This window comes from Dysidea avara, chromosome 3 (genome assembly GCF_963678975.1).
Source record: "Dysidea avara chromosome 3, odDysAvar1.4, whole genome shotgun sequence".
Lineage (NCBI taxonomy): Eukaryota > Metazoa > Porifera > Demospongiae > Dictyoceratida > Dysideidae > Dysidea > Dysidea avara.
Genome location: NC_089274.1, coordinates 38,805,870 through 38,826,807, shown reverse-complemented (window position 1 = coordinate 38,826,807; position 20,938 = coordinate 38,805,870). Strand labels below are relative to the sequence as shown.

At 36.5% G+C, this 20,938-nt stretch overlaps 1 protein-coding gene across 2 annotated transcripts in view; it reads right to left on the bottom strand.

Annotated features, from left to right (window-relative positions):
• LOC136250911 (uncharacterized) overlaps positions 1-20,938 on the bottom strand; it is a 74,046-nt gene that overhangs the window by 31,601 nt on the left and 21,507 nt on the right. For both annotated transcript variants that reach the window (XM_066043252.1, XM_066043253.1), the window contains exon 3: positions 15,300-15,791. In XM_066043252.1, coding sequence (XP_065899324.1) covers positions 15,300-15,791 — 492 coding nt within the window. The remainder of the gene's footprint in view (positions 1-15,299; positions 15,792-20,938) is intronic.

The following is a 20,938-nucleotide window of genomic DNA, read 5'->3' as shown; positions in this document are numbered from 1 at the left end:
TATCAATGAAATGAACTGGAACAAGCCAACGATATTCAACACTTCAAACCACTAATCACTCCAACTGAAAACTTACACACACATGTGACAGCATTACATAATTCATTATATCAATGGCCTAACCTAATTACAAAATCAAAAGTAAAAAAAAGTAACATAAACTTTAGTTGCATGCGCCGTCATTTTGAAGAGTCAAAATAGGGATTTGTGGTTTACATTACTACCCCAGCCATCCCTTCTTGTTTCATGGCTTTTTTCAGTGATCCCTATTCTCCCTCTAAAATTTTTTATTCATCTAGTTTATGTATTTTTATTAATCCAGTAATGGATTATGGATTTATTTTATTGATAATAAAGAATAGTGTAATTTTGCATTCTGCATAGTAATGCCGTCAATGTTTCAGTACACACATGAAACTGATCAAATTGCAATGTGCATACAGACTGAGAGTCTCCTAATATGAGCTACAATTTACACTACTGGTGCCTTTAATAGCTGTAAAATTCAATGCAAAGATTGTTGTTACCATACACTTGACTGCATTATTAGAGTATTTAATCTGCCCATGTACAATAATCACAAAGCGGATATAGCTTCCTGGCCTATACTCAGTTTAACAAGATTCTATTAGCAACAAGCAGCATACACCAGAAAACCTAACTCTGAGTGCATCTTGTATGGCTTCTCGTGTATAATGGCATTTTGGTAAGACTGAAGAAACAGCCCAGCTTGGGCTGTTCCATTCAAAAATGAAACCAAAAATAGGTCATGGACACACACAATAAGCCTTTTCCATAATGACGTCACATCAATTTTCTATTTGAGGTACTCTTATATTTTCGAGTATTGCTTGCTATGACGACAAGTTTTCAAAGGCCATTTAGTTGTTAGTAAAGATGATATTGAAGCCAAGTACCAGGGATGGTTACAAGATATATAAAGGAATGTTATTTCTTCAAAACCAGTCAAAATTTTCAAAACCCACATAAAAGATTTAATGCCACTGTGCTATACCCATATCCATTATTTTTAGCTCGATATCTTCTTCCTGAATCACACAAACAATTGATCTTCATTTGTCGCCCAATATCACCTGTACTTGAAAACATTAGAGTACCCCAAATAGAGGCCACCATTTTTTGCTCTGACGTCATTATGGAAAAGGCTTATGATCCATTCAGCAAGCCTTGCTACTTTTATCCCAGTAAACTTCACTATGCCTGTAAAAGAATAATAATGTTATCATACACTACAATAGTAGTGTATAGTAGGGACCACAAAGGAGTAGGCGTGGCCCACAAAATAACATCACCCAAAAAAGCCTCAATTTTCCCATAAGATGATGAGACAGTATTGATTGAGTAAAACTAGGCCCAAACAAGCTCCAAAACACTTTCAACAAGTTGTTACGGAATTTAAAAATAATTTATTTAATGGAATTTTCTACTGACCGACTGAGTAATTGACTGATGCCTTCAGACAAGTGTAACTTGATAACGGCTAAGGCTACGGGCTTGATTTTTCACTGTTTGATGTCACTTCAGCCCGACAGGTGCCATTTGGCATACCACAGTACGTACAATGTATTCTTCATGGACTTACCAGTGTTCTCCTTTGTGTCCCATTCATCTTTGCTGACAACGAAAAGTGTCGATTTGGCGATAGCACGTGATGGCTTCCCTTAGTAATAGAAATCGTCCGTATTTGTCATAGTGGCTATTTTGATAGCAGAGGTGCTTGATTTGTACTGCTGTGTAACAGGTTGAACATAGCTGACAATGAAGCGCAATGGATACTTCACTTTTCAGATGATAATAGATATAACTGGGGCACGTGGCATCATTTCTTTCTTTTGATATGTGTGGATTGCAGAGGTGCTTTTCAAATAGTTCTTGATTTGAAATGCTGCGTAACAGGTTGAACTAGCTGACAATGAAGTGTAATGGATACTTCACTTTTCAGATGATAATTGGGGTGCGTGGTGCCATTTCAGATGCGGTATGTGTGGGTTCACCAGTCATAATAATTTATTTACAAAAAGAAGTTAACAAACAAGTACACAGAAAAATTTGGAATTTTCAACTAGAAGTAGGGACCACAACACATCGATAAAAAGTACTGAAACAAGCTGGAGTAGTGCATAATAGTAAAACAATAAGAAGTGTTATATCCCTACTGTGCTCAAGATACCATAATGGAAATGTATAGAACACTTCTTATTGTTAAACTGTGATTTAACAAGTTTAAGGAAAATTAGGAATTTTAAGTTCGAATAGGGATCATAGAAAAAAAGCAGGGAAACAAGGGAGTTGCCTACACCTGCACATATACTAGTGAACATTTAATCCCTAATTCAGTCTTGGTCTTGGGGTATAGACTGAATTAGGGATTAAATGTTCACTAGTATATCTGCAGGTGTAGGTGACTCCCTTGTTTCCTTACTTTTTTTTTATAATCCCTAATCAAACTTAAAATTCCTAATTTTTCCTTAAACTTGTTTGTTTACTTTTTTGTAACATTATATAATGACTGGTGAACCCACGCATACAGCATTAAAAGAAAGGATGGCGCCAGAATTAATGCTTTCGTCTGAATGTGCGCCCCAGCTATCAAATACTGCTTCAAAAGTGCAGTGGCCATTATGCTTTGCTTACAGCTATGTTCAGCCTGTTACACAGCACTACATATGAAAAACAGTACAAGAAGTACCTCTGCAACAATCCAGTCACCATGAAACTATGACGACTCGCATGCCCCCAACTATCAATTACTGCCTCGAAAGTGCAGCAACCATTACACTTCATTTTCAGCTAATTTCAGCCCGTTACACAACGTTACAAACAAAGAACAGTGTTAGAATTGTCTCTGCAATCAATCCAGTCACTACAGAAAATATGGATGATTCTCATTTACAAATGTATTGTAGGGAAGCCATGTATTGTGCTACCGCAAATCGACACCTTGGGCTGTAAGCAAAAGGAAATGGGACACAAAGGAGGACAAATGTAAGTCCATGATGTGTGCATTGTACGTACTGTAGTATGCCAAAAGACATGTCTCAGGACGAAGCAATGTTGAACAGTGAAAAACTCAAGCCCATAGCCTTAGCCGTTATCGAGTTATGCTTGCCTGAAGGCATCAAGCAGGCAGGCAGTTAGTCAGTAGAAAATTCCATTGAATAATAAAAAATAAAAAAAATTCATAACAATTTATTGAAGTCTTTAGGATTGTATTGAAGGTACTTTTGGGCTTGGTTATACCTAACCAATACTGCCAAGGTGCCAGGATGGAGTTGTGAAGCTGGTTTTTGGGTGATTTTTTGGGCTAGGAAAACCCAAATCTCCATGATTCCTAATATACAGTACTACCGTAGTGTATGATATAGTGCACTACTCCAGCTTGTTTCAGTGCTTTTTATCGATGTGTTATGGTCCCTACTCTAGTTGAAAATTCCAAATTTTTCTGTGTACTTGTGAATAATAAGAATAATAACTATAGCACTGTATAGTAGGGATCACAGAGGAGTGGGCATGGCCCATGAAAAAACATCATCCAAAAACCAGCCTCACTTTTCCCTGATGATGATGAAGCAGTATTGGTTAGGTAAAGCTAAGCCCAAACAATCCTTCAGATCGATCTGAAACGCTTTAAACAAGTTGCCATGAATTTTAAAAAAATTAAACAGAATTTTCTACTGACTGACTGACACCTTCAGACAAGTGTAACTTGATAATGGCTAAGGATACGGGCTTGATTTTTTCACTGTTCAACATCACTTTGGCCCAAAAGGTGCCTTTTGGCATTCCATAGTGCATACAATGCCTTCTTCATGGACTTACTAGTGTCCTCCTTTGTGTCCCATTCATTTTTGCTGACAGCAAAAAGTGTTGATTTGGCAGTAGCACATGATGGCTTCCCTTCGTAATGGAAATCGTCCATATTTTTCATAGTGGCTACTTTGATTCCAGCAGTGCTTTTTGAGCAGTCCTTGATTCATAATGCTGTGTAATGGGTTGAACATAGCTGACAATGAAGACATTTCACTTTTTGGACAATAATTGATAGCTGGGGTACACAGTGCCATTTCTTTCTTTTGATATGGTATGCATGGGTTCACCAGTCACAATTTTTTACAAAAAAAATTAACAAACAAGTACACAAAAAATTGGAATTTTCAACTAGAGGAGGGAACATAGCACATCGATAAAAAGCACTGAAACAAGCTGGAGTAGTGCACGATATTAAATCACAGTAAAACAGTAAGAAGTGATATATCCCTACTGTGCATGGCATCTTGAGCACAGTAAGGGATATAACACTTGTTATTGTTTTACTGTGATTTAATATCGTGCACTATTGCAGCTCGTTTCAGTACTTTTTATCGATGTGCTATGGTCCCTCCTCTAGTTGAAAATTCCAATTTTTGTGTACTTGTAATACAGGTTTTTGCAATTGAATTCGTCCTGTTTGCAATTGAGTTCGTCGCTTTTGCAATTGAATTGGTCCTGTTTGCAATTGAGTTCGTCGCTTTTGCAATTGAATTCGTCCTGTTTGCAATTGAGTTCGTCGCTTTTGCAATTGAATTCGTTCCGTTTGCAATTGAATTCGTCGGTTTTGCAATAGAATTCGTTGCTATTGCAGTTAAATTTGTCCGTAACAAGAATGGCAGCTGGAGCAAACATGAAAACATGATGTAGCAGCTGCTACAAGAACCAAGTACAACAGTAGTAAACAATTCTTTATAAGACAATAATTCTTCCTCGACAGCCTCTCCAGCAACATTCCAAACTCTACTGCGCCATTTGCGATGGGTGTGGTCACTCGCGAGCAAGCTAATTAGCTTATCAGACAGCTATCAACTTCACGTACTACCAGCTTCAATTACCTTCTAGTGTCTCAAGTGTAACTCTCCACGGCATAAATAATTCATCTCTTAATGAACGGTTGGTTTCTTGGAACTGTTTTGTTTATGACGAATTGTAATGCAAACGTAACGAATTCTATTGCAAAACTGACGAATTCAATTGCAAACGGGACGAATTCAATTGCAAAACCGACAAATTCAATTGCAAACGGGACGAATTCAATTGCAAAACCGACGAATTCCATTGCAAACAGGACGAATTCAATCGCAAAGGCGACGAACTCAATTGCAAAAACCTGTAATATGAATAAAAGGGCAAATTTCAGTTTTGTCTGAAATACAAGTACTGTTTCTTTTTCACTTGATACTTACTAGTTGACCTATACTCATTGCAAAGAACTACTAGAGAGTTGTTTTGAGTTGAAGGATGCTTTTCAAGGTGGTTTTTGGTGTGCATTCTATTAGGATTTTTGCAGCAAAAACATGGGCAAATAGTGGCTCATGATGAACAAATGGGAAAATTTCAGTTTTGTCTGAAATACATGTAGTGCTTCCTTTTCGTGGACCTATAATCATTGCAAAGAACCACCAGAGGGTTGTTTTGAGTTGAAGGATGCTTATCAAGGTGGTTTTTAGGTATGCATTTTATTAGGATTTTTATAAAGAAAACATGGGTGATCCCTATTATGAACCCACTATCGTGGTTTGATAAGAAGAAATATGAGTAAAAATAAACTCAAAGTTAGCCATAGGCTAGTTTTGGGACCAAAGTACAAAAAGAAGTGAAATCCACCCAAAACAACCGAACTACAAAAATGGTGTTGTTTTAAAAAGCCTGGGTGAAAAAAAAGCTGTGAAATCAAAGGTAGCAGCCAATGACTTTAATGCTAATAAATTTTAATAATGACTATGTGCATTCTTAAAATTTATTAGCATTACATCATTGCAGCCATTGTTTGCCTGCCACCTTTGATTTCACAACTTTTTTCACCCGGGAATTTTAAGGGTGCACCATTTTTTCACAGCTTGGCCATGTTTGTGTAGTTAGATTTGTACCAGCTATTTGTGAGATATGGACATTTAAAATTTTAGTTTTTTCTCTCTTCTTAAACTGTAAAGGGTCTATAAGGGCTTCAGTTTCATTTCGCACACTTTGAAAAAATTGTTATAAAATGTGTACTTTGGAACAAATGAAGAGTTTATTAACATTCTAAGATGAATATGATAAATATCCACGGAATTATGAACATTTGTTCGTGTATTAATAGATTGAACTTTGCCACTTGGCTACAGGCTAAACCGAGCATGGAAATAACTTGAAAATCAGTGTGAATAATCTGATCATCACAGCAGTGCCTTTGATTGTTTGAAAAACAATGGAGTTACAGCTACAGAGGTATAAAACAAACACTAAACAAGTGTAGAATTGCAGGATCAAGATACTCTCTGATAGAGCAGTCACTGCAGGGTAAAAAAGATGCACAAAAACTTTTGAAAAAATTTACCAGGGTTTGAACCAGGGACCTCCATACCCTAACATCCACATCTTTAACCACTAAACCACTGCTACCTTGGCTGTTTACTTCACTTAATTCTCTATAAATGAATACTCTCTAGAGTTCCTATGGAAACAAATACATGAAATTGACAAGGAGAAAACATCCTGGCAAACTCTTGTAAGAGTTTGAGCATAGATTGGATGGTTGTAGGATCAAGGCTACCCAGGTCCAGCTGTGGATTTTTGTCCTTTCTGCACCTTTTCAAACATATGTAACACAACATCTTTAGGACCAGGTGTCCTACAGACCTTCAACACTTGTGCTGCAAAGCCTTATAAATAAATATAAATTCTACTTTAAACCTGCACGTTTATAATTCTAGAAGATTCTATGTGCGTTATATTCAAAAAATGTGCACTCTATCAGAGTATTATAATAATACATGCAATACAATACATTTTTATAAGTCTGTCTTCAATAATCATCATTGTGTTTGTATAGATAAGAAGAAATGTGAGTAAAACGAACCCCAAAGTCGGCTATAGGCTGGTTTTGGGGCCTTATAAGGTCCAAAAAGAAGTGAAATCCAGCAAAGCTGTGAAAAATAGTGCAGCCATTATAAACTTGGGTGAAATAAATTGTAAGCTGCTATGATGTTAACGAAAATAATGCATAGCTACAGCCATTATTAAAAATCACATCATTACAGCCATTTCTTGGCTGCCACCTTTGGTTTCACAACCTTTTCACCCAAGCTTATAAAAGCTGCACCAATTTTTCACAACTAGGCTATTTTTGTGTGGATTTATATTAGCTATACAATTCTATAAACTTACTTGCCTGTTGGTAAAATTGATTACACCCAAGGGCAGATAAATTCTAAGAATTTTGTGACTGATATAAATGATCATAACTCTGGAATGAATCACCGATTAACTTCAAACAAAACAAAGTTGATGTTGTGCTACTTCTAAAACCATGCACCATGCAGGTAACTTATTTTATCAGCAATGCATAAATATTACATACAATTTACTAAATACATACAATTTTTTAAGGTACGTAATTTTCGCAGATCAACACATTCCAGGATTTTCGCTGAGGTTACCTATTAGAAAGCATAGAGCTAACCCTAATAACCATTTAATTTCAAGGGTGAAAATTTGCGGAAATCGAAGCAACTACAAAATCCATGAAATATAGATCCCTCAAAAATTTGTAAGTATATGGTATTTTAACTATGTAATGATGCATGCAGAATTAAGTAACTGTAATTTCATATTTCGTAACTATTAGTGAATTATTTTGCAATTCTCTTTTGCATTGCTATGCACTGCTAAGGAAGCACCATTCGAACAAACCACCTTAAATAACATTATTATGCTGTATCTTCTTAAGTGTTTTATAGTTTGTCCGTTGTGTTTATCCTGTAAATTGCCCTTCAATTTTGTTTGCATATGCAGGGACACACACCCTTTCAATTTGCTTTTCCTGGGGCAAGGCCTGCTATGGTGCTTTTCGGTTGTTGAAAACCTGAAGGCCCAATGGGAAGGTAGTGCACAAAGTTTGTAAAGAGTTGCTACACCCATATTTCAAACTGGCAAAAAGAGACCGCCTCAGTACAAAGCTTACCTATACTGAAGTTTAATACAGGCTTAATTTAGTGTTTAATTATCATATGCTGGTTGCTTTTACCATTACATGGATGACTTGCTCACGTGGGTGCATACAGACAAACATAGGTAGTAGAAAAATACATACACATGCTTTTACGAAAACTTTAGAAAAGGTGCAGTCAGAAACTAGCACATGGTGCATACCTGGTTGTTTCTTCAACAAGACCTTTAATTTTAAACCATGATTTAGCAATTCCTCAGGAAGATAATGACAATGAATTTTCAATACAAAAATGACTGTAAAGTACCAAAGATCAAATCTGTGATAGCACTAAATCATGTCACAAGGAGTGCAATTTGTGTGGAAAGTTTCATAAAATGCACTAAATACTCATTTTTTGTCCACTTTAAACAAAAAGATACTAAGTTATCCAAGCACAAGCACAAGTACTCTAGTCAAAATCAAAGGAATACTTAAATGATAGTTAGGCATCGAAACATAGGATTCTATGGAATTTAGTAACCTGAAAGGGCCTGTGTTGAGCAAAGCGAGAGTGCCACTACAGTGCCTGAGGGTTTTCAAATTCCATAAAACACTGTGTTACTTATTTAGACCATAGCTGGTTGTTGTACCTTCACTGCTACTTGTGACATGAGAAATGGAGCGATCATTAGTAGAAACAAACCCAATACACTTCCCCGTAATGGCACTTGCTATCCAGCTAAATGCCCATACATTGCCAATGTTACAGGTGCGTAATTGCCATATTTTGTATTGCCTCAGAGACAGGGATCTATTGAGGCATAAACAAGGGATTTATAGGACTTAGATACCTACCAGTAGCCAATAAAATTTGATTATTTCATCTTGCTGTGGTCTAAGTAAAGTATAAATAATTCTGACAGCATGTATTAAAGTACTTTTCATTGTACCAAATTATTAATATTATTATTGTGTATAATTGTAAACCTCATATGCATGAGTATAAAACAATGTTATAAAATTTGATAATAACATTTTGAAAATGTCAAGAGATTGTGCTAAACTATGTAATCAGGTAAGTTGTTCCATAACTTAATGACATTTGGATAGAAGCTGAATTTGTACCCATCTATTCTGGTAGATGGCTGAATACAGTAAACTTTAAGTGATTGCCCCTTGTGGCTTGTGTAGAATACTGAATGTAGCTTTGGGATGGAAAATTCACACATTCATGAATAATTTTGTAAAACGTAAGAAAACACATTTCTTTATTTTAGGTTTCAATACTGTTCCACTTCAGTAAGTCAAGCAAATATTAATAGCTAATGCTTACACACCATAATGGTTTTTGTGAATTTCAACATTAGATTTATCCCTGTTTGTTTTACTTACAAAGAACAGTTTTATACACAGTATTTGTTCAAATAATTCATCTTAAGGCAACAACATGTTTGTTTAAAATCTTTAATAATGTAAATACAGGATAGGAGGCTGATAGCCTGTAAAAACAATTACAGCATATCAAACTTAGATCATTTAGATAACTGCCAAGCAAATTCTTTTCTGACAATATCAATGTTAAATAATTGCTTGAATGGAACCTGCAGATGATGCAGGTATGGTACCACCCAAGAGCAACGTGGTTTCTTGCGAGTGTGTGTGATTGAAAAACTCACTAATCAAAGGGCGTGGCAGCCATTCGCTAGCAAGTTGTTATCCAGAGGGATAACAACTTGCTAGCAAAATGGCTGTCATGTCCTTTAATTGGTGAGTTTTTTTATTGCGCACACTTGCGAGAAATGACATTGCACTTGGGCGGTACCATATATACACACAAAGAACTCATTTCACAATTAATAAAAACATCATGATACAGGCACTTATTTTCTTAAGCAAATACTCTAGATAGCATTGTCAGTGCATGGCATCATAGATAATATACTACATATACGGATTGGAAACTCCCGTATTATTTTACGTAGTGATATCATGGGCCATCCTTGTTTCAGTGCACAAAACCTTTATGGTCTCTACAGGTGGAACATTTTGCTGTTCTTGTAACCTACAAATTAGAGTTTGTCGTTTACAGCTAGGTTGATTACCAACTAGGCTGGGACACTGGTGAGTAGTAAACAACAGCATAAGAAAATTGGTTTAAATGTGCAATATAGTATTTCAAAATGATTGTGCAAATTTCCTGAAGTGCAAATTTCCAGAAGTGCAGTGTTGTTTCTTTGCTGCTGTTTACACCATTTGTAGCAGGTAGAGTGTAATAGGCTAGCTGGATACTTACTGGTTCACTGTGCATTTCCACTGTTTTAATAAAACTTCAGAAAACAGGCACTACTTTGTGCAATTGTTTAGCTCAAGCTGAGTAGTATTGTGGCATAAAATTTATTCCAATGTATCACACATTTCTTTGATTGTGTAAATGAGGTGACAAGAAGTTGGCTAATAGTGTTGCTGCCGAAATATTAGCTGATGCATACTTGCCATTGTCACCCGCCACATACAATATTTCTCCCAATATCCACAGACATGCTGTGTTCTTGTTCAGTACACAATGCGACACAATAAACAATGTAAAAGGAATGTCCATGCCTTCAAACTGGCTTCAAACAAGCGAGAGAAAGCCAAACAGCCAGTCAGTACATTTCAACAAATTTCGTATCGGCGCACTGTAACTAGGATAGGTAAATAATTTAACAGGTATTTCCAATCCATTGGAAATAACAGACCTGAGAAACTTAGTAAAGCATCTGGCAAGTCATTAACATATATGATGAAAAGGGTAGGTCCTAAAACACTACCTTGTGGAACGCCACTAATTACATTAGTCCAGTCAGAATAAGATCCACGAACTGAGATTCTCTGTTTTCTGTTTGACAAAAAATTTTCTAACCAATTAAGCACATTACCTTGAATCCCATAAGCTTTCAATTCAGTCATTAAATGTCTGTGTGGCACCTTGTCAAATGCTTTTTGAAAATCTAAATAGATTACATCAATACTTGTACCATCTTCAATAACTCTACTCCAATGTTCCATAATTGTTAACAATTGAGCTTCACAGGATCTTTTGCTTCTAAATCCAAACTGTTCATTACTAAAGAAAATATTAGATGCAAAATATGACATTATTTTGTCTCTGATGATGGCTTCTAAAAGTCTGCAGAAGATGGCGGTTAGACTAATAGGGCGATAATTGTTTGGGAGCTTTCTGTCACCTTTTTTAAATATTGGTGTTATTGTAGCTTCTTTCCAGCTTAATGGCAAGGTTGCTACTTCTAAGGATTTGTTGTAAAGGTAATAGAGTGGTACAATAAGTCCATCTTTTACATTTTTCAGCACTTGTGGGTGGCATTTATCTGGACCACATGATTTGTTTGGTTTAAGGCGATTGAGCTGATGTAAGACATCCTCATGAGTTATCTCAATATGTTGAAGTGTACTGCCATTTGATCTGTCAGGTAATGTTGGTACCTCAGATGTAGGTTCATCAGTATACATACTAGTAAAAAGTCGTTAAGACGGTTAGCCACTTCATGATCAGAACAAGTTAAGGTACCATCATCTTTAAGTAATTTGTCTACGTCTACTCGTACCTTGGTGTTACTTCTGACATTGGCATATAGACAAAGAACTCATTTGACAATTAATAAAAAATGACGTTGTCGACCAGAAGGCACTTATTTCTTAAGCAAATACTCTAGATAGCATTGTCAGTGCATGGCATTATTGACTACATTACAGTGGCTACAGTGTGATCTTGATGGAAAATACCTGGTAGTAAACATTTTGCAGATGTAGTGTAGAACTTCATGATAATTTTATGACTGAATTTGTGAAAAAGTACCTTTTCCACACATTTTACATTCCAGCAAACAAAATTATGTAACACTTGACTCCTTACACTGATTAACCTGCTTTTAGTTTCAAAATGTAGCCAGATGATGTAGCTATACTCATGAAACAATTCATGCAATTATATGCAATGATAAAGAAATTATGAAGCTTCAAAGTTCACAAAATGGGTCAAATTTTGTGTGTGAAAAGGGTACCTTCTCGCAAATCCAGTCATATATATATATATATATATATCTAGCGTTCTTCCTAACCTTATTTCATTATGGTATATACGTACAAAGTACACAATACTTAAAAGTACTTAAAATACTTATAAGTATACTTATCAAAAGAACTAAAAAATAAAAACAAAAAAATCAGACACGCTACACTATCGTAAATGAACTAGCATCTGACAAAGAACACAGAAACTCACAATTGATGAGCGGTTCTGTCAATGATTACATGTACATATCATCTGATGATGTTTGTTTTTCATTAGTAAACAAACATTCACAAGTACATGAAAAATTAAAGTACAAGTACTTCAAAAGTGTGCTTAAGTATAAGTAGTTGTATACTTGGGCCCCTGTCTGGCACCAAATAATCATTACCCAGCAATGTTTCACTGTTAGATCTTACCATTTAGCCCTTTAGAAATGCTACTGAATTTCAGCCTTTAGAAGTAGCTGCAAAACATCAAAATGATAATCATTTTTAGAGGCACTTTGAAGATACTGGGGCAACAGTTTCGAGTGATTTTGCAGCAAAGAGAGGTAAAATGAGTGTTTTGCTACTATACTACAAGTCATGCAATAAGTATTCCTTTGACTGATAAACTGATTTTGGTTTCACTGAATTGAAGAAATGATTATCAGTAGCTTATCAAGTGATATTAAGCTCTTCCAAAATGGGGGGACCCATGGAACCCATTACCTGGATCTGCTCCAGCATTACATATGTATAGAATATAGAACATAAAAAGCAACTAGGCCATATGCACCAACTTATGTAGTGACGATTGACTATACTGTAGCTATATAGTGTATTTTTTATAATTCAGTGAATCTTTAATATATCATACAGTACTATAGTAAGGACCACAAAGGAGTATGCATGGACCGCGAAATAGCATCACCTAAAAACCAGCCAAAATTTTCCCAGACGACGATGAGGCAGTATTGGTTAGGCAAATTGAATTTATTTGATTAATAATCAATACATTAATATTGAAAGGGACACGCTCCCAAAAGTACGTAAAATGCTTAAAATGATGTAAACAGTGATTTTTGTGCATTTTCGAAGCACCCACATTATTACATAGCGATACCAACAAAAAATGGTCTACTAATTACTCACATACCTCTAGGGAATACTCCACCTTATTTTCAAGATTGTAGCTGCAGCCGATACGTGGGCCCAGCACTGTTTCTGAACCCGGTTCGTCATTTTTCCAATGCGTAATATATTGTGGGATTCACCCGTTACCAAGACTATGGGAATTCACCTTAAACTAATTAGTCTAAACACAAAGAACGGTCTGGAACATTGTGTACATGAACAATACTTCTGTAATTCAAGGGAATTGTATGAAGAATTGTTGCCCTCAAGCAGGCCATTCAGTTTAAAGACAAAAGTTAAGGAGAGCTGCTTCGAGAAAGTGCCGCATGAGCAACTTAGTTTAGAATAGCTTTGTTCTAGTTTCTGTAGGCCTATATAAACAGACACCATGTTTCCTAAGCCAACTTTTAGTGGATTTCTCGTATGTTTTTGAACTTACCATGTCAGTAGATATGCGGAATTCCGCTTAAATCAGTAAATTTTATTAGGTTCGTAATCCCATTGGCTAATTTCAATATGGTAAAACCAAGCTTTCAGATTGACTCTAAACGCTTTCAACAATTTGCTACGGAATTTAAAAATTTGTTTTTCAACAGATTGACTGAGTAACTGACTGATGCCTTCAGACAAGCACAACTTGATAACGGCTAAGGCCACGGGCTTGATTTTTTCACTGTTCGATGTTGCTTCATCCCGAGAGGTGCGTTTTGGCATACCACAGTATGTACAATGCATTCTTCATGGACTTACTAGTGTCCTCCTTTGTGTCCCATTCATCTTTGCTGACAGCGAAAGGTGTCGATTTGGCGGTAGCATGTGATGGCTTCCCTTCGAAACAGAAATCGTCCATATTTTTCATAGTGGCTATTTTGATTGCAAAGGTGCTTTTCAAACAGTTCTTGAATCATACTGCTGTGTAATGGGCTGAACGTAGCCAACAGCGAAGCGTAATGGATACTTCACTTTTCAGACGATAATTAATCTAATTGGGGCACGCGGAACAATTTCTTTCTTTTGGTATGCATGGATTGCAGAGATGCTTTACGAACAGTTCTAGATTCGAAATGCTGTGCAATGGGTCAGGGCCAGAGCCCACGGTCTGGCCGGTCCGGCATTGGCCGACTTGATTTTAGTGAAAAGATCGAGATACTCTAATTGAGCAATCATCAAAATATACTCTAATAGAACAGTCATCGTGATACTCTAATAAAGCATTCAGTATAGAATATAGCTTATAGTCTAAGCCATTACATCTGTGTTAACTGTCTCAGTGAGTCATCTGCATGGCACACTGCATTGAGCTAATTGATCATCCATGTAATGTCATGCATTAGCATGCAGTTACAATCTAAAACTAAATATTCACAATGAGAAATTTTTGTATACATCATGAAAATAAAATTAGCTACTAGCTATAATAGTCAGATATGAAACTCAATTAATTGGTAATGTAGCACAAAATTACCATTGATGTTAACAAAAAGAAGAGACTTTGCATGTAAAATAGCCTCCAGATGCCATTTCAGAGCATCTATTTTCAAAAGTTTCCCTGGGGAAGCATGCCCCCTGACCCCTCTAGCTTAGCATGCTGTGTGTGCTTTTAGCACATGCAGTTAAGTAACACACCAAAGCAGATAATCTCTGATTTACAGATCATATTAGATCAATAAAAACTGAGTAGTGTGCATGAATATGACAGTCCATGGATGGCCGGACCACTCAAAATCTGGCTCCGGCCCTACAATGGGTTGAACATAGCTGACAACGAAGTATAACGGACAGTTCACTTTTCAGACGATAAGGGGCTCAGGCACGTGGTGCCATTTCAGATGCGGTATGCGTGGGTTCACCAGTCATAATAAAATTATTTACAAAAAAGTTAACAAACAAGTACATGAAAAAAATTGGAATTTTCAACTAGAGTAGGGACCATAGCACATCGATAAAAAGTACTATAGGGATATAGCACTTCTTATTGTTTTACTGTGATTTAATATCATGGACTACTCCAGCTTGTTTCAGTACTTTTATCGATGTGCTATGGTCCCTACTCTAGCTGAAAATTCCAATTTTTTTCGTGTACTTGTAGGGCTTGTCCCCAATAGATACATACGTAATGCTGGTACTTGAGTCAATTAAAATACCTTACCAAATATCACTTGAATTAAAGGTTGTCTGTCTGCCACAGCTCCAGTAACCATAACTGTTGTGGGTGCGGTGTTTCCAGCAGGTATCATGTAAGAAATGTATCCCATTGTTTCATTATTCCTAACACTATACAAGTTGTTAGAACTTGGTAGATAATATCCAATGACATCACCTGACTGAAACTCAATCCTGTTAACTCCAGTGAGTGACACATTAGCCAAGTAATATTCTCCATTGTTAATATTAGTTATATCACCAGCAACAAGTTCATATTGACCTACTACCACATCATATGATAATGAGCTTGTGGGTCGCCAAACTTGAATTGTAGGATAATTGATAGCATTACCAACCAGATCCAAACTTATCAGATAACCAGTTATTCTACCATTACATGAGAAGTTACTCATTGGAACTATCACTTGAACACGATCAGCAAATCTGTCAATTCCTGGTTGTTGAACATTGACTGTATCAACACAATTTTGTCCACCTGTGTGTAGACATATATACTAATCACAACACAAAGCTTTTATTTTAAAAGTGTAATAAAATGTTAAGAATTTTATAGGCACCTTAAAAAATAAAAATAAGAAATAGGGATTGCCAATGTGACCCAGTCTGAGGAAACCGGTCTTATCGCCCATGTCAGCAGATTCGATTTTTCACCCAGGACACATAGCTACATGAACAAACTATCTAATTCCACACTTAAAATCAGCCAGACTTGAGTGGTCTGGATTTGCTGGCTGCTTTTTCCGAGCCCAGTGGCAATCCGTACGTGTAGTGTGGGGCCTTAATGGAGCTCTGGTCAGCCTGGGAATGACTGTATGTGGCTGTACAGCTCTGTGGAGTTGAATAAGTACCTCTGCTGTAAATTTCCTTTCATTTTAGCCAGTTTTGAGACTTCAATGACTCAAAACTTGGCCAAATTCATCCCTCGGCCTTCCTTTTCAATTTTTGAACACCATCTTGCCCGCCTTCCAGGGCCCCCGCCTCCCACCCAATTTGCAGCTCGCCTGATACAGTCAGCCTCGGTTTAAAAACTATCTAAAATGGCGGGAAACTTAGTTGTTGGCTACTTGTACAGTGGATGCTCTGGAAGGTAAAGAATTGGTGTAAAACATATGAAAATGTGGTACACATAGCTTCAACCATTGGCGAGCTACAACACACTAAATACTTAAAACCGGCATTCCTCGATACTTTTAAATAGGCGATAAGCCCGGTTTTGTCAGACTGGGTCACATATAATCAACAACAAGAAGGGTCACTGGACTAAATCAACAAGGATCGTGGTTACATCAAGTAGATCAGGACAAAGTTGAATGTATCCAAAAGAAGGCCAACATGGTGGAAGATGTTATGACATCAAAGACTAGACAGATGTTAATAGCATTGTGGGGTACAGGTTGAATTGCTTATAATTTTGTGTGTGATTCGTGATTAGCTATAGCTAGCTATGCGATGCTGCGTTTTGGTAATTTGTAGGTGGAGAAGAATGAGCAGATTTAAGTAAAATTGTGCAACTGAAAAGGATATATAATTTGCTAGTAAAGGTATATTTATGAGTGGAAAGGAAAGAAGAGGTGATGAGGCTGTATACAACAAATAGCCAAATTCAGTGAAGCATCAGCTGCTGGTTCAATCTTAGAACAGTTGTTGTTGCCATCAACATGATACAATTTTGATTGTATCACAAGATTGATGTGCTAATGCACAAGTTTGTCTTGTTGATTGCATGGCTAACTATCAAGCAATTACTTAATTTGTTAATGGCTTAACGTACTGTTGTTTTTAAAAGGCAATAATCAAGACACATGGTAGTGTATTGTGCGGCCAAGAAAGCCTTGAGTATATTTACAGGAAGAAGCAAAACATGATTTTCACGCAAATGTAGCTCTATGCTCCCTTTTCAAATAAGATACTGCAAACGTCCTCCATCTTCAGCACCCCACATATCAAATTTGAGCAAAGATTGTCTAACGCAATCGTAAAATATAAGGCTTCAAAATTTGGCTTAATTTCTTCATTTTCTTTTCTTCGTTTAAGGGGCTTGAGGGGCTTAGATTATTCTTTTCACACACTTTACAAAAATCATTATAAATGGAAATGCATAACTCAATTTTCTTGAGCTTTCACACAAATTAAGAATGCATTGTGACACAATCATGTGCCAAGTTTGGTGCAAATCTGATTAATAGTCATAGAGCTATGGATGACTATTTGCATTAAAAAGGCTGACTTGTTGTCACAGGTAAACCACTATGGGAATAATTTAAAAATTGGTATGGATATAGGTTAACCATCATAGCTCAAACTTTTTGTGGTTTAAAAGAAATTGCACTGGCAACTATAAAGCTACAAGGCAAAAACCAAACAAAGGGTTGAAATACTCTAATAGAACAGTCACCACTGGATAAAAAAGGTGTATGAAAAATGTTGAAAAAAACTTACCAGTGTTTGAACCATGCTGAACATGCAAATCCTTAACCACTGAGCTGCTGCTATATATCATGGCTGTTCACCTCACTTAATTTCTACCTTTTAAATGGAAATTCTAGTTGAAATCTACTCAATAGTAAATGTTCATCATATACAGTACTAGGGAACACAAAGGAGTAGACGTGGTCCATGAAAAAACATCGCCCAAAAACCATCCTCACTTTTCCCAGACGATGATGAGGTAGTATTGGTTAGGCAAAACGAAGCCCGAACAAGCCTTCAGATCGACCCAAAATGCTTTCAACAAGTTGCCATGGAATTTAAAAAATATATATTTAGTGGAATTTTCTATTGACTGACTGCCTGACTGATTGACTGCCTGATTCCTTCAGGTAAGCATAACTTGATAACAGCTAAGGCTACGGGCTTGATTTTTTCATTGTTTGACGTTGTTTCAGCCTGAGAGGTACCTTTTGGCATACCGCAGTACGTACAATGCATTCTTCATGGACTTACCATGCAGTGTCCTCCTTTGTGTCCCATTCATCTTTGCTGACAGTGAAAAGTGTTGATTTGGCAGTAGCATGTGATGGTTTCCTTTCATAATGGAAATCGTCTGTATTTTTCATAGTGGCTACTTTGATTGCAGAGGTGCTTTTCGAAAAGTTATTGATTTATACTGCTGTGTAACGGGTTGAACATAGCTGACAACAGAGCATAATGGATACTTCACTTTTCACATGATAATTGGTAGCTGGGGTGTGCGGCACCATTGATGCAGTATGTGTGGGTTCACCAGTCATAATAATTATTACAAAAAAAAGTTAACAAACAAGTACACAAATTTTTTTTTCGAATTTTCAACTAGAGTAGGGACCATAGCATATTAATAAAAAGTACTGAAACAAGTTGGAGTAGTGAAAGATATTAAATCACAATACAACAATAAAAAGTGTTATATCCCTACTGTGCATTTCCGTTATGGTATCTTGAGCACAGTAGAGATATAACACTTCTTATTATTTTACTGTGATTTAATATCGTGTACTACTCCAGCTTGTTTTTGTACTTTTTATTGATGTGCTATTGTCCCTACTCTAGTTGAAAATTCCAAATTTTTGTTGGGCTTGTAATTTCATAGATTTACCAATGGAAAATTTGGATTGTTCTAGAACTTTCTATGTGTGTTCTATTAGAAATCATAAAAAAATGTGTGCTCTATTAGAACATTACAAAAGTAATCCAATACTTTTGCAACTTCTCTAGTATTCAGTCGAATCAAAGCCGATATTATAGCCATTTTGGTACAGATCGGTGGAGTATTACACTTCTATTAAGATCTACTCGCGCCAATCGTCATCATCATAATCATCACAATAAGTGCTATGCTAATAAAACTTGTGACAACACACTGGAAATACAGTGGAACCTGTCTATAATGGTCATCTTGGGACCAGATACATCTGGCCTTTATATACAGGTGGCTGTTATAGAGGAAACCTGTATAAGGTGGTCAGCAGTATTTTAGTGGCTATGGCCGTTATAAATGAGTGATTATTATTAAGAAGCTCGCGCCAACTGCAATGCAGTAATATTTTAGTACAGAAAGGACAAGGTGAGCTTGTTATGAATGTTGGTTATAGCTATTGAATACGTTTAAGCAATGAAACCTGATAGATTATATAGTATTCATTGAAAGGCAGGAAGTGTGATAATTGTACATTAATTGAAATGGTGCCGTGGTGCCAGACAGTTGGCTTAACAAGCCACCATAAAAGGTAGCGACCGCTATATGAAGGAGAAAAATATGTATACAGTGATTCAGAGGCGAATTCTTAGTTGGCTGTTATACGCGTTAGACAGGTGACCGCTTAATGCAGACAACAATGCATACATTTGTATGGGAAAATATTTAGGACCTCGTGTCCATGGCCGTTATGCAGAGGTGACCGCTTAATCCAGGTGACCGTACCACAGGTTCCACTGTAGTATTTTAGCACAGAATTTGTTTTGATAAAATTGAGCAACTGCAACGTTCTGCATGCAAAATCGAGAAACTCTAATACAACAGTTACTGCAAAATCCTAATGGTACAATCATGCATACCAAACTTGGAAGGAAATTACTTTGTTATAAAGCACTATTGCAACTAAATACAGGCACCTTTATAATAATTATAATTGCCATGAACATGCAAGCAAGCACAAAATTATATCAGTATATACACTGGCTTTGGTATCGGATTGGTTAGGTATTTTTCTGCATTGGTAGAGCAATAGTTTATCTTATATCATCTTCATTACATCTGTAAATAAGAACAATGATCATGATTTGTGTAAAAAACAAACCTCAAAGCCAGTTTATGGCTGGCTTTGGGGTATATATTTAAAATGCAAAAAGAAGTGAAATCCACACAAAAACAGCCAAGCTGTACAAAAAGGGTGCAGCCTTCAAAAAGCCTGGGTGAAAATCAAAGGTGGTGGCCATGAAATGGCTGCAATGACATTGATGATTATCAAGACACATGGTAGTGTGTCATGCAGCCAAGAAATCCGGCGCGCCACACCGTGAGTGTATTTACAGGAAAAAAAAAGAAGCGATTTTCATACATATGTAGTGCTCCCGTCTTGAATTGGAATCATTTTTATACTGTAAATGCTTCAGCACCCCACATACCAAATTTGAGCAAGATTGACTAACATAATTGTGAAATATAAGCCTTCAAAATTTGGCTTAATTTTTTTTTCTTTTTCGTTTAGGGCTTAGATTATTCTTCTCGCACACTTTACAAAAACCATTATAAAATACAAATGTGTAACTCGATTGTCTTGAGCTTTAGTACAACTTAAGAATGTATTGCAGCACAATCATGTACTAAGTTTGGTGCAAATCTGATTAATAGTCATAGAGCTATGAACACTTATTTGCATTAAAAAAGCTGACTTGCTGTCACACCTACAGGGTAAACCGCTTATGAGCATGACTTAAAAATTGGTATGCATATACGCTAACCATCATAGCTCAAACCTTTTGTGGTTTACATCACATTGACAGCTACAGAGGTACAAGGTAAGAACCAAACAACTGTAAATTGTGGGGTTGAAATACTCTAATATAACAGTCACCGCGAGGTAAAAAAGTGCATGAAAAATGTCAAAATAAAACCTTACCAGCATTCAAACCAGGGACCTCCAT